We start from the raw sequence: 14,919 nt of genomic DNA, 5'->3' as shown, positions 1-14,919 counted from the left end.
ATATATTTATATGATTTTGTTATTTTTTTTTTTTTATTTTTTTTTTTAAGGGTTAGTGCTACAGGATTTAGTTTTAAAAAGAATTTCTCAACTTTTTGTTTTTCTGAATTCACGATTTTAGTGAGAACTACCTCAATAGTTTGTCGACAGAGATTCCGTATCTAGTCCTTATTTTTCTGATTTTCAATATTAGAATTTGTAGAAATATATTTGGTTTAGTACACATCAATGATGACATCATTTGACAAGGACTTGGCTAGCGTTGCTGACGAAATCTAACGATTAAAATAGTCATCAGAGTGGAATTTAATATTGAGAAATACAACTGTTATGACAAAATATATCGCACAATGTTTTTGGAAACCTGGCACCAGTGGAGTCAATTTACATAAAATGTATTCTAGATTTTTGTGCATAGATCTGTTATAAAATACAGTAACTGTTATTGACCAATTGATGTGTACTATTCCAAATTATCTTTGATAAACATTGTATTTTAAATTACGTGATTTTTATTGATTATTTCTCATCAAATTCCTTGTCTTTTTCGAAATTTTCAAAATATTTTATGTTAATGTTGAACAGTAATTGCATGCAGAATCCATTTCGTATTTCAATTAATTTTTCTTTGTTCTTTTTCTTACAAAATTTTCATAATAATTGACTAATTATATAGTAATTAAAATATTCTAGAAAAGCCTGTATATTCAAATAATTAAAACATACTTCAAATCAAGTATGAAAGAAACATCTTATTCTGTTTTTTTAACAACGCCATGCAGTTAGCAATGAGGGGAAATTTGCCAGGATATCAGCATTAGCCTACTTGTTTTGATTTCTAACTGTCTAGGAATCTCTAATGTGCTGTTTATTGTCTTATCCACCAAACGACTGGACTATTATCCATGTCCATCTGCCCCTGAACTGCCTCACTGGCAGGGAATACAGTTAATATTGAACTAAGACCCTATTCAAACATGTTACCCATGTAAGTCACAAGCTAAACATATATATATCAACAATCTGAGAATCAAAGAATTAACTGTTGTCTTTAGTCGATTGACTTCTAAACTGGAGTTATTTCCCTTACACTGTAAATGATCTCTGTGTATAGTAGGCGGATCTTAACCATTATAATTACGATGTTACAAAGCCCCAGGCTGGTGATTTATACACAAGATTCTCTGATAAAATATTTTATTGCTTCATGTTCTAGTCTAGTGAACTGTTCCTCGTTCACTCACTTCGCCAATAAAATTTTACAGTCACTTGTCTTGGCTCCAGGCGTCGCCATAATCTTCTCCGAGGGGTGCTCTCGTGATGTGAACTCACGACCGACATTTATATTACTGATATAGCCTTTTATAGCCGTCTAAAACTCAGACATGATCTTGAAGTTTGTCCTGAATTTATCACAGAAAGATGGGCCTAAAATAAAACTCACCCACCCCACCCACTTCTTTCTTTTTCTCGCACCTGGTGCTTAATCCCTATACAAATTTCTTAATTCATTTCATAAGCTGATGATCATTTCTTGCATAAATATTAACACATGAACTAAAAATATCATAAACTTGACAGCAATTGACAAGAAATGGCGTTGATTTTAATACATGCTTTATTACTTAGGATACATAATCGGTTTACAAATAAATTCCATTCATTCATTCATTCATTCATTAATGTCTCGTGACTTGTGACGTGACGTGATTGGTGTGACGTCAGATAGATTGCGGAGTAATACGAAGATTAATTAATGACTGTGACCTTAATTAAAACAACATTTCACAATTAAATTAGGAATATTCTTTCAACTTAAAAGGATTAAGATTATGAAAGGGTCTAATGAAGGAGTCATTGGAGATTAACGACGGATTACCATGGTACTATATTGTGTATCGGAGGTATAATCAGTAGTAAAACTATATAAAGCATGGGGTTGTGAGCTCCAGTCTCGAGGACGTGAAAACTGCTCCGCCGATTGCACGTGTTGTGGGACTAAACTTCCTACTTCACGATTTTCAATCATTTTCTTAAAAAAAATATATAAAAAAAGCATAAAATCTTGAAAAATACCAAAAAAATCAGCAAAACTTTAAAAACTACAGAAAAATTAGTTGGTTGAAACGGTAAGCAAGCGAGGGAAGCAAGTAAGAAGAACATAAACGAAGAAACAAGAAGAGTAACAAGTCCGCCATTTGTAAAATTTTATCACCATATTTTTTGAAACTACTCGACAAGAAAGCAATCCAAGATGAATCCAACCAATGCGAACTACATAATGGCCACCCTGTATGTGGGTGATTTACATCCAGATGTCTCCGAGTCTATGCTGTTTTCCAAATTCTCTACTGCAGGACCTGTGTCGTCTATTCGAGTATGTCGAGATATCGCTACTCGACGATCTTTGGGCTATGCGTATGTCAACTTTTCTCAGCCTTCCGATGGTAAGTTTACTTTCATTTACTTAAGAATTATTCTTGCTTTGATTTGTGTGAATTTTAGAGCAATCGGATGTTAATTTCATTGTTTAATCGGGTCAAATCCACACCACCTGTCAACGCATCGAATTCCAATATGGCGGATATTTCATCATAACTTATCAATAACACTACTACAGCATGGTCATGTTATGGATTATTACATGGACTATGCCTAAAGTACATCCACAATGTTTACGGAATGGCGTTTTGGCAATTATTTTGCCTATTCTATATGAATAATATTTTAAATATTTGTGAAAGAGTATTCAATACCAAGTGCGCCGTTGTCTAAGAGTACCAGCATTTATAATTAATTCGATTTTTTTCAGCGGAGAGAGCTCTCGATACCATGAACTTCGACACCATTAAAGGGAGACCAATCCGTATTATGTGGTCGCAGAGAGATCCTTCTCAACGTAAATCTGGTGTAGGAAATGTCTTTATCAAGAATTTAGATAAAAGTATTGATAATAAGGCTTTGTACGACACTTTCTCAGCTTTTGGTAACATCCTTTCTTGTAAGGTGAGTTCAGAATTCGTATGGGGCCTCTCAGTGATGTCACAGGATTACATAAAACAAAGGAATAACGTATAGATTGGGATTCTTAGATTGTTGCACATGTGGACCCACATCTGCAGTGACTGTACTAGTATTGCTCTAATGTACTTGAACAGAAATGACTAAGCTTATAAAATGGTAATTGTTATGGGTCATGTCAAATTCTCTGCAACAGCTGTTATGATTTTACTTCAAATGTAATTATTTTTCACTTTCTACTAGTAAATTTTGATGTATTTATTCTAGATTGCTGCAGATGAACAGGGATCTAAGGGGTATGGATTCGTCCATTTTGAAACGGAAGAAGCTGCTAAACAGGCTATTGAGAAAGTGAACGGTATGTTGTTGAATAACAAGAAAGTCTATGTCGGAAAGTTCATCCCACGTCGGGAAAGATTAGCCATGATGGGAGACAAAGCCAAGAGATACAACAATGTCTACATCAAAAACTTTGGTGAAGAATTCGATGACGATACTCTGAAGACTGAAATGGAAAAATACGGAAAAGTCATCAGTGCTAAGGTAGGCAAAGAATTTTAAGAATCTGCTTGGGTATATTGGGATTTTGCAAATGACGAATTACATGAATTTTAGAGGCTTGGTTCTTGTAATTTGATACTACACTGTGGATACTATTGGAGAAATTCGAGAAAGTGGTATTGTTTTTCTTTTTTTATCATGACTGTAAGCAGATGTATTTAGTTTCTTTTTCTGTAACTTCAGGTCATGACTGATGCTACCAATCAATCTCGAGGGTTTGGCTTCGTCAGTTTTGAAGATCCCGAGCAGGCTGAAAGGGTAAGCCTTGACATTATAACAATTTATATTTTTCTTATTTATTTTTCTCTCATTGCACACCTTATGGCATGCACTTGTCATCTTTATAGTAAGCCAAGTTTTCATTCATTGACTGTGATATGTTTTAATATGTGTATCAATATTAATGAATATTCAAACTGTATTTCAGTGTGTGGATGCTATGAATGGACAAGAAATGAATGGTAAAACATTGTACGTTGGTCGAGCCCAGAAACGTGCTGAACGTCAGGCTGAATTGAAAGAGAAATTCGAACGTTTGAAAATGGAGAGAATTAATCGTTATCAAGGCGTGAATCTTTACGTTAAAAATCTTGATGATTGTATTGATGATGAAAAATTGAGAAAGGCTTTCTCCAAGTTCGGAACCATTACTAGTGCCAAGGTAAGAACTTGTTCTTTGCAGCAATTGTGAGTGTCTCTTTGCTATTGTTCTTTGAATATCACTTCAAAATGGCTAGTGAATTTAGTGCATGCAGTGTTCAATTTTGATCACTTTTGAATGATGCATCTTTTGGTTGATGGCTGTCTTTTCCACAAACTTTGCTCATATTATTGACATTATTTCATGTGAGTTTAATTGATTTGGTGTTGATTTGGATTCATAATTTTTATCGATTCTTTTGTAATTTCAGGTCATGGGTGATGGACACCGCTCCAAAGGTTTTGGATTTGTGTGCTTCAGTTCCCCAGAGGAGGCAACGAAGGCTGTTACAGTCATGAATGGTTTTATCATTGCTTCTAAACCATTGTACGTAGCTCTGGCTCAACGAAAGGAGGAACGTAAACAACAGTTGGCTTCACAGTATATGCAACGCATGACCACTATGAGACAATCTATGGTGAGTTTTCCCACTGGAGAATATTCTACTCTACTACTACTCGCTTCTGTTCAGCGAGTTAGCTTGCGTACAATTTCCTAAACTACAAAGCTACTCTGATAACATTTCCTGTATTAAATGAGCCCTGGTTGATTAAAAGAATTCTTAGCATCTCACTTTTTCGATTAATGGTCAAACTAGTTATCCTGATTATCCTGGGTTGTGTTTCTCGAATGTCTTTGCAGCATGAGATAAGCCTTTGATTTGGACGATTAGGTAGTCTGCTTTAATTTTCAAGAATGAATTTCCAGGTTTTTATCTAATAGTAGCCATTTTGATATTCATTCATTAATCATCTTACAATTTTTATTTCAGCAAAATGGTCAATTCAGTCAGATATTCCAACCAAGTGCAGGAGCTGGGTATTTTGTACCCTCCATGCCCCATGCTGCTAGGGGGTACTTCACACAAGCTCAGATGCCACAAGTTCAAGCTAGTCCCAGATGGCAGACTCCATTTAGACAACCTCAAGCCCAACCTGGTGAGTTTTCTCCAAAGTTTGTTTTTATCATCAGGCTCAGGAAATCAAGTGTGCGGACCCAAAGAGGATTTTAAAATTTTGGTCAGAGGGAATGACAGCCTAGACGTTCTGATGGTACAATAAGCTGCAGAGAGGGATTACGATAACCTCTTGCTGAAGATTGTCATTTCAAATGCATTGATTTACAATCTTATATCATAATGCTTTATTTTTCAGCTAACTTCCAATCTGCAGTACCTGGCAACCAAATCAGACAACCAACTCGATTCACAGGTGGATCTCAACCTGTCCGAGCCAACGTCAACGCTCGTCCCATCACAGGACAGGCTGGTTCAGCTCAGGCGATGAATCAGAGAATGCCAGGAATGGGTCCAGGAGGCGCTGGAGCAGGGGCTATGAACCAACAGCGACCACCATTTAAATATAACAGTCAGATGAGAAATCCACAAGGTGTACCTCAACAACAGGTGTTAGGCGGTGTAAGTATTTTACACATTTCAACATGTTAAAGTGGCAATAGGTTTTTGAATGGTACATGCTCGGACTTGCTCATGCATGCTAATACTGGCAGTGTTTTTAAGAGAAATTAATAATAAAAGACCAACAATATATATTATTAAAGAGCACAAAAGTTCCGAAATACTTCCATATAAAGCACTGGCCTAGGTTACAAAGTATAGTAAATAAATAGTTTTGAGAATCCATTTTTACTGATAATTCAGACTCATCTTTGTAATCTAATTATATAGGTGCACCATGATTTAAATTAATGATTATTTTTTCAGGCTCCAGCATCAGTTGTGATACCTGGACAAGACCCTCTGACTGCCTCCATGTTGGCTGCTGCTCCACCACAAGAGCAGAAACAGATGTTAGGAGAGAGGTTGTTCCCCTTGATTAACAGAATGCACCAGGATTTGGCTGGTAAGATTACTGGAATGTTGCTGGAGATTGATAATTCTGAGTTGTTGCACATGTTGGAATCGCAGGAGTCCCTCAAGGGCAAGGTGAGTTGAATTTTTTTGAATTACAAGGGAGATAACTGACATCAAAACTTCTACAATTGTTTGAGTACTGCGGTCTGTGGTTTATGAATATTCCAGAATATCGTGGCTAAATTAAGACATAGCCTTCAAATGCATGCGCCCTTTGGATCATTACCCATAGTTGATAATTGTTGAAAAGATAGAATAATTTTTAACTTTTTCTTTCTCCAGGTGGAAGAAGCTGTTGCCGTACTTCAAGCTCACCAAGCCAAGGAAGCCACCACCAAAAGAGAGTAACTTCCCTTCAATGACTAGGATGGAAAACTTGATTATCGAAGCCAAGATGTTTGAATTACAAAGTTTAAAATTTGATTGGTTAATTTTGAATTTTGACATAATTGTAAAACGTAGAATTTCCAACACCAAATTGTCTAAAAATTTGAATTCAAATTATCAAAGCTGAAGTAATAAAGTTTAGTTAAGATGTTTCCCAACTTACCAAAAAAATTAAAAAAATACAAATTCTGAAATTTGATTAAAAATAGTAAAATTTTTGTAACGATTAGACGATTAAAAAAAAATAGCAAAATCCTTGATAAATTTGAATACAAAAACGTAACATTTTGGGTAGTAAATGCTCGGAAAATAATATATAAATAAACACAAATAAAAATACGAAACTTATTCAGAATTTGAAAAAAAAAAAAAAAAAATAACTGTCTTTTCTGCAGACAGACGTCTGATTAAAACCATATTTCTTAAACCATAGACCTTATTTCCGGCCTCATTTTAAACATATCAAAAGCGAGGTTCATAATGCAATGTATTGATAAGACGGAGGTGTCATGTAGAGGAAAATGTATTGCTTTGTGAACCTCGTTCTGGATCCAATATGGCTGAATAAATAGGGTCTATTTAACGATAACTTTAAAAAAAAGTCTTCAGTAAGGTTTGTCAGCTACATGACATTAAATTTAAAAAAATACAAAAATTTAAAAATGTACACCAATTTGTAAAAATGTTTTAGTTTTGCAGAAAGAAGAATCGTTTGTTTCTGTAGAATTTTCAAGTTTAGTTTTTCCTTTTTAATTTATTCACAAATGTTGACAAGTTTCAATGTACATCACAAGAAAAGAAATATTTTTCTCTTGTACTATATGTTCAGTTCTCTCAGGAGTGATGTAGCTTCTGAATTCTTTTTAAAAATTGTCTTGTAGTTCTTGACTACTAATTTGATGCTCTATTATCTTAGTCTTTTTTGCTCTACAATAAATTCTATCAATCTGGATAATGTTTTTATTCTCCTATTGATCAATGGATGAGGAACAAGTTGTTTGCTGGAAGCCCTTTGACTACCCTTGTGCTACAGTTTGAAATTGGAAAGGTATCTTAATTCTGTTGTCCTGGTAAATTCCCTCGATTGCTCAATGAAATGAATGGAACTTGCACATAATCGGGCCACTGAAGACCGGTAACACAATGCAGTGGGCGACAAGGCAAGTTTCTCCAAGATGGAGACTTTAGTCTGCCTTTAATTCCCTTTCCAAGCCCTAAGCCCATTGAATGCAGAAAAATCCATTTAGCTATTCTATCCGAGATTGATATGTCCATTCTTACTTAGGTCTTGGGACAATCAAAACATCCCTACTCTAACGTTGATGGGTCTCCCACCAATGGTTCAAACTCACTGGTTTTCCTGTTATGTTTGCTGAACAGCCAAAATGATAGTACAGAAACCTTCCAAGCCCCATTGACTTAGTGGAATAGGAAAAAAATACTATTTAACTACCTCGCAGATAGTGAATTGGACATTTTTTATGATGGACAATGATTATTATGCACTTAAAATGTCACAAAAATTTGAAATTGATAAGTTAGTTGTGGGCTGAAGCTTCATTGAGAGTAGCGTCCCTTGAATTAAACCAGCTCTTTAGCATTGAAGGAGTGAAAGGAAAACAAACCTACGTGCGTTCATGTCAATGTCTTTAATTAATATAATTAGTTGTTTTGAAGAACCCGAGCAGGCTGAAAGTGTAAATCTTGGCAATATAGCAATTTATATTGTCTAATGTTGTTTTCCTTTTTCGCATTGCACATCTTAAGGCATTAGCTTCCGTCATCTTTATCGTCAGTTAACAAGGATGTAAATTCAAACTGTATTCACAGGCAATGACAGTAAAACATTGTACGTCGGTCGAGCCCAGAAAAGTGATGAACGTTAGGCTGAATTGAAGGAGCAATTGAACGTTAAATTAGGAATATTCTTTAAACTTAAAAGGATTAAGATTATAAAAGGGTCTAATGAAGGAGTCATTGGAGATTAACGACGGATTACCATGGTACCGTACTATATTGTGTAAAACTGTATAAAGCATAGGGTTGTGAGCTCCGCCGATTGCTCGTTTTGTGGGAATAAACTTCCTACTTCACGATTTTCAATCATTTGCTTTAAAAAAATATATATAAACAGCATAAAATCTTGAAAAATACCAAAAAAATCAGTAAAACTTCAAAAACTACAGAAAAATTAGTTGGTTGAAACGGTAAGCAGGTAAGAAGAACATAAACGAAGAAACAAGAAGAGTAACAAGTCCGCCATTTGTAAAATTTTATCACCATATTTTTTGAAACTACTCGAGAAGAAAGCAATCCAAGATGAATCCAACCAATTAGAACTACATAATGGCCACCCTGTATGTGGGTGATTTACATCCAGATGTCACCGAGTCTATGTTGTTTTCCAAATTCTCTACTGCAGGACCTGTGTCGTCTATTCGAGTATGTCAAGATATCGCTACTCGACGATCTTTGGGCTATGCGTATGTCAACTTTTCTCAGCCTTCCGATGGTTAGTTTACTTTCATTTACTTAAGAATTATTCTTCCTTTGATTTGTGTGAATTTTAGAGCAATCGGATGTTAATTTCATTGTTTAATCGGGTCAAATCATTTTGCCTATTCTGTTCGAATTATATTTTAAATATTTGTGAAAGAGTATTCAATACCAAGTGCACCGCTGTCTAAGAGTACCAGCATTTATAATTAATTTGATTTTTTTCAGCGGAGAGAGCTCTCGATACCATGAACTTCGACACCATTTTAGAGACACCAATCCGTATTATGTGGTTGGAGGGAGATCCTTCTCAACGTAAATCTGGTGTAGGAAATGTCTTTATCAAGAATTTAGATAAAAGTATTGATAATAAGGCTTTGTACGACACTTTCTCAGCTTTTGGTAACATCCTTTCTTGTAAGGTGAGTTCAGAATTCGTATGGGGCCTCTCAGTGATGTCACAGGATTACATAAAACAAAGGAATAAAGGTGTACTGATCGGGATTTTACATTGTCGCACATGTGAACCCACATCTACAGTGACTGTACACTAGTGCTGACTAAAATTAATACTTAGCTGCTCTAATGTACTTGAACAGAAATGACTAAGCTTATAAAATGGTAATTGTTATGGGTCATGTCATATTCTCTGCAACAGCTGTTATGATTTTACTTCAAATGTAATTATTTTTCACTTTCTACTAGTAAATTTTGATGTATTTATTCTAGATTGCTGCAGATGAACAGGGATCTAAGGGGTATGGATTTGTCTATTTTGAAACGGAAGAAGCTGCTAAACAGGCTATTGAGAAAGTGAATGGCATGTTGTTGAATAACAAGAAAGTCTATGTCGGAAAGTTCATCCCACGTCGGGAAAGATTAGCCATGATGGGAGACAAAGCCAAGAGATACAACAATGTCTACATCAAAAACTTTGGTGAAGAATTCGATGACGATACTCTGAAGACTGAAATGGAAAAATACGGAAAAGTCATCAGTGCTAAGGTAGGCAAAGAATTTTAAGAATCTGCTTGGGTATATTGGGATTTTGCAAATGACGAATTACATGAATTTTAGAGGCTTGGTTCTTGTAATTTGATACTTGTGGATACTATTGGAGAAATTCGAGGAAGTGGTATTGTTTTTCTTTTTTTATCATGACTGTAAGCAGATGTATTTAGTTTCTTTTTCTGTAACTTCAGGTCATGACTGATGCTACCAATCAATCTCGAGGGTTTGGCTTCGTCAGTTTTGAAGATCCCGAGCAGGCTGAAAGGGTAAGCCTTGACATTATAACAATTTATATTTTTCTTATTTATTTTTCTCTCATTGCACACCTTATGGCATGCACTTGTCATCTTTATAGTAAGCCAAGTTTTCATTCATTGACTGTGATATGTTTTAATATGTGTATCAATATTAATGAATATTCAAACTGTATTTCAGTGTGTGGATGCTATGAATGGACAAGAAATGAATGGTAAAACATTGTACGTTGGTCGAGCCCAGAAACGTGCTGAACGTCAGGCTGAATTGAAAGAGAAATTCGAACGTTTGAAAATTGAGAGAATTAATCGTTATCAAGGCGTGAATCTTTACGTTAAAAATCTTGATGATTGTATTGATGATGAAAAATTGAGAAAGGCTTTCTCCAAGTTCGGAACCATTACTAGTGCCAAGGTAAGAACTTGTTCTTTGATGCAATTGTGAGTGTCTCTTTGCTATTGTTCTTTGAATATCACTTCAAAATGGCTTGTGATTTTAGTGCATGCAGTGTTCAATTTTGATCACTTTTGAATGATGCATCTTTTGGTTGATGGCTGTCTTTTTTCCACAAACTTTGCTCATATTATTGACATTATTTCATGTGAGTTTAATTGATTTGGTGTTGATTTGGATTCATCATTTTTATCAATTCTTTTGTAATTTCAGGTCATAGGTGATGGACACCGCTCCAAAGGTTTTGGATTTGTGTGCTTCAGTTCCCCAGAGGAGGCAACGAAGGCTGTTACAGTCATGAATGGTTTTATCATTGCTTCTAAACCATTGTACGTAGCTCTGGCTCAAGGAAAGGAGGAACGTAAACAACAGTTGGCTTCACAGTATATGCAACGCATGACCACTATGAGACAATCTATGGTGAGTTTTCCCACTGGAGAATATTCTACTCTACTACTACTCGCTTCTGTTCAGCGAGTTCTATATTTGAAAGATTAACCTCATTTCATAAACGGGCTGTCTGGAGCACCCAGAGTTACTCAGATAGTTACTGAGATAATCAATTCAATGGAAGTATCATACACTTGCTATCCTGATGAGGGTTGTGTATCTGGAATGTCTTTGCAGCATGAGCCTTTGGTTTGGACGATTCGGTAGTTGGCTTAAGTTTTCAAGAATAAATGGCCAGGTTTTTATCCAATAGGGGCCTTTTTGATATTCATTAATCATCTTACAATTTTTATTTCAGCAAAATGGTCAATTCAGTCAGATATTCCAACCAAGTGCAGGAGCTGGGTATTTTGTACCCTCCATGCCCCATGCTGCTAGGGGGTACTTCACACAAGCTCAGATGCCACAAGTTCAAGCTAGTCCCAGATGGCAGACTCCATTTAGACAACCTCAACCTCAACCTGGTGAGTTTTCTTCAAAGTTCGTTTTGAGCTTGCTAGCATTGGGCTTGGGGAATCGTGTTTGCTGACCCAAAGAGGATTTTAAACCATGTGGGTCAGAGGGCCTAACGGCCTAGTCGTTCTGAAGGTACAATAAGCTGCAGGTAGGGGTTACGATAACCTCTTGCTGAAGATTGCCATTTCAAATGCATTCATTTACAATCCTATATCATAATGCTTTATTTTTCAGCTAACTTCCAATCGGCAATACCTGGCAACCAAATCAGACAACCAACTCGATTCACAGGTGTATCTCAACCTGTCCGAGCCAACGTCAACGCTTGTCCCATCACAGGACAGGCTGGTTCAGTTCAGACGATGAATCAGAGAATGCCAATGGGTCCTGGAGGCGCTGGAGCAGGGGCTATGAACCAACAGCGACCACCATTTAAATATAACAGCCAGATGAGAAATCCACAAGGTGTACCTCAACAACAGGTGTTAGGCGGTGTAAGTATTTTACACATTTCAACATGTTAAAGTGGCAATAGGTTTTTGAATGGTACATGCTCGGACTTGCTCATGCATGCTAATACTGGCAGTGTTTTTAAGAGAAATTAATAATAAAAGACCAACAATATATATTATTAAAGAGCACAAAAGTTCCGAAATACTTCCATATAAAGCACTGGCCAAGGTTACAAAGTATAGTAAATAAATAGTTTTGAGAATCCATTTTTACTGATAATTCAGACTCATCTTTGTAATCTAATTATATAGGTGCACCATGATTTAAATTAATGATTATTTTTTCAGGCTCCAGCATCAGTTGTGATACCTGGACAAGACCCTCTAACTACCTCCATGTTGGCTGCTGCTCCACCACAAAAGCAGAAACAGATGTTAGGAGAGAGGATGTTCCCCTTGATTAACAGAATGCACCAGGATTTGGCTGGTAAGATTACTGGAATGTTGTTGGAGATTGATAATTCTGAGTTGTTGCACATGTTGGAATCGCAGGAGTCCCTCAAGGGCAAGGTGAGTTGAATTTTTTTGAATTACAAGGGAGATAACTGACATTGAAACTTCTACAATTGTTTGAGTACTGCGGTCATTTATAGGTTTTAGTTTACATTCAAAAGCCTGATTTTCTAGCATTTGTATGCATATCATGGCTTCCTTATGACTGTTCCATTTGTCGGTGGTTTATGAATATTCCAGAATATCGTGGCTTAAATGCATTCGCCCTTTGGATCATTACCCATAGTTGATAATTGTTGAAAAGATAGAATAATTTTTAACTTTTTCTTTCTCCAGGTGGAAGAAGCTGTTGCCGTACTTCAAGCTCACCAAGCCAAGGAAGCCACCACCAAAAGAGAGTAACTTCCCTTCAATGACTAGGATGGAAAACTTGATTATCGAAGCCAAGATGTTTGAATTACAAAGTTTAAAATTTGATTGGTTAATTTTGAATTTTGACATAATTGTAAAACGTAGAATTTCCAACACCAAATTGTCTAAAAATTTGAATTCAAATTATCAAAGCTGAAGTAATAAAGTTTAGTTAAGATGTTTCCCAACTTACCAAAAAAATAAAAAAATACAAATTCTGAAATTTGATTAAAAATAGTAAAATTTTTGTAACGATTAGACGATTAAAAAAAATATAGCAAAATCCTTGATAAATTTGAATACAAAAACGTAACATTTTGGGTAGTAAATGCTCGGAAAATAATATATAAATAAACACAAATAAAAATACGAAACTTATTCAGAATTTGAAAAAAAAAACAAAAAAAATAACTATATTATTGTCCTGTTATTTGGCTTACTGCCTTCTTCAGTTATTTTACTAACTATTTAAAGAATTTTTTTATTCTCCTATTGATCAATGGATGAGGAACAAGTTGTTTGCTGGAAGCCCTTGACTGCCCTTGTGCTACAGTTTGAAATTGGAAAGGTATCTTAATTCTGTTGTCCTGGTAAATTCCCTCGATTGCTCAATGAAATGAATGGAGTGTTACATCTTGCAACTGCACATAATTGGGCCACTGAAGACCGGTAACACAATGCAGTGGGCGACAAGGCAAGTTTCTCCAAGATGGAGACTTTAGTCTGCCTTTAATTCCCTTTCCAAGCCCTAAGCCCATTGAATGCAGAAAAATCCATTTAGCTATTCTATCCGAGATTGATATGTCCATTCTTACTTAGGTCTTGGGACAATCAAAACATCCCTACTCTAACGTTGATGGGTCTCCCACCAATGGTTCAAACTCACTGGTTTTCCTGTTATGTTTGCTGAACAGCCAAAATGATAGTACAGAAACCTTCCAAGCCCCATTGACTTAGTTGAATAGGAAAAAAATACTATTTAACTACCTCGCAGATAGTGAATTGGACATTTTTTATGATGGACAATGATTATTATGCACTAAGAATGGCACAAGAAACAAATTCGTCAGTCAACATTAAAAGTAGCGCTTAGGTGTGGTCTGGAGCTTCATTGAGAGTAGCGTCCCTTGAATCAAACCCGCTCTTTAGCAGTGAAGGAGTGAAAGGTGTATGGAAGCAAAACAAACCGACGTGTGTTCATGTCAATTTTTCTTTAATTAATATAATTAGTTGTTTTGAAACGTTAAAATGAGTTCCTTGCTTGGAATACCGGACGGAGAAATACCCCGAAACACAGCATTGTCATGGGACACCAATAAAATAGGCGGGGAGCCGGTGAGTTTCATTTGTTGGCGTTGACAAGTGACAATTTGAGTCCATGGGTTCATGTTAGATTTTTTTTTGATTCTAGAGCACATTCACACCTTTGTCTTCTGAAAAATATGCCTGTGTCCATTCAATAGATTCATAGGAAATTTGATCTACATATATGAATCTATTCTTGATGAATGCATGAACTCTGGTGACCTATTGTCAAACACATTTTCAAGTAGGCTATAGTTTTTGCTATTATTTTTAATTAGTTTGTACTACATTTCAGGACTGGATGTTGGAGAATTGTGAACTGCCAGTATGTTCAGTATGTGGATTGAAAATGAAACTGGTGATTCAAGTCTATTGTCCTCTGAAAGATTCTGTGTATCATAGAGCTCTGTATATATCTACATGTTCTACCAAATCATGTTGGAATAAACCTCATAGGTAAGATCCTTATCTTATGGTTTCTCCCCAACTCCCAGAAGGTCCTGACTTTATCTGTTCTTTGTTTTTTGATGAAGGCAATGGCGTTTCTACAATGGGAGGACCCCAGAATCGAGGAT

The 14,919-nt window shown here is 35.9% G+C and overlaps 2 protein-coding genes across 2 annotated transcripts; both read left to right on the top strand.

Annotated features, from left to right (window-relative positions):
* Positions 1–2,254: 2,254 nt before the first annotated feature.
* Positions 2,255–6,503, top strand: LOTGIDRAFT_137449 (hypothetical protein; the record flags this gene model as incomplete). Its single annotated transcript, XM_009047708.1, has 10 exons — positions 2,255–2,447; positions 2,813–3,006; positions 3,289–3,564; positions 3,766–3,840; positions 4,010–4,243; positions 4,494–4,700; positions 5,055–5,268; positions 5,437–5,589; positions 6,013–6,227; positions 6,438–6,503. The coding sequence occupies 10 exons, from the start codon at positions 2,255–2,257 to the stop codon at positions 6,501–6,503; spliced, it is 1,827 nt and encodes a 608-aa protein (XP_009045956.1).
* Positions 6,504–8,162: 1,659 nt separating this feature from the next.
* On the top strand, positions 8,163–13,452 carry LOTGIDRAFT_199286 (hypothetical protein). Its single transcript, XM_009047707.1, has 9 exons — positions 8,163–9,054; positions 9,267–9,460; positions 9,768–10,043; positions 10,241–10,315; positions 10,485–10,718; positions 10,971–11,177; positions 11,506–11,727; positions 12,464–12,685; positions 12,965–13,452. Exons 1-9 carry the CDS (start codon positions 8,889–8,891, stop codon positions 13,028–13,030), a joined length of 1,662 nt encoding a protein of 553 aa, XP_009045955.1. The 5' UTR covers positions 8,163–8,888; the 3' UTR covers positions 13,031–13,452.
* The last annotated feature ends 1,467 nt before the right edge of the window (positions 13,453–14,919 follow it).

This window comes from Lottia gigantea, assembly GCF_000327385.1.
Source record: "Lottia gigantea unplaced genomic scaffold LOTGIsca_115, whole genome shotgun sequence".
Classification (NCBI taxonomy): domain Eukaryota; kingdom Metazoa; phylum Mollusca; class Gastropoda; family Lottiidae; genus Lottia; species Lottia gigantea.
The sequence above is the reverse complement of the archived record's forward strand: the minus strand, read 5'-3'. Positions and strand labels throughout refer to the sequence as shown.

Bases quoted from the DNA above. Each gene is read 5' to 3' on its own strand.
- LOTGIDRAFT_199286 (XM_009047707.1), top strand. From the start codon at position 8,889: ATGGCCACCCTGTATGTGGGTGATTTACATCCAGATGTCACCGAGTCT. The intron at 10,044-10,240 runs GTAGGCAAAGAA...CTGTAACTTCAG, and splicing joins GAAAAGTCATCAGTGCTAAG to GTCATGACTGATGCTACCAA. The intron at 10,719-10,970 runs GTAAGAACTTGT...TTGTAATTTCAG, and splicing joins GAACCATTACTAGTGCCAAG to GTCATAGGTGATGGACACCG.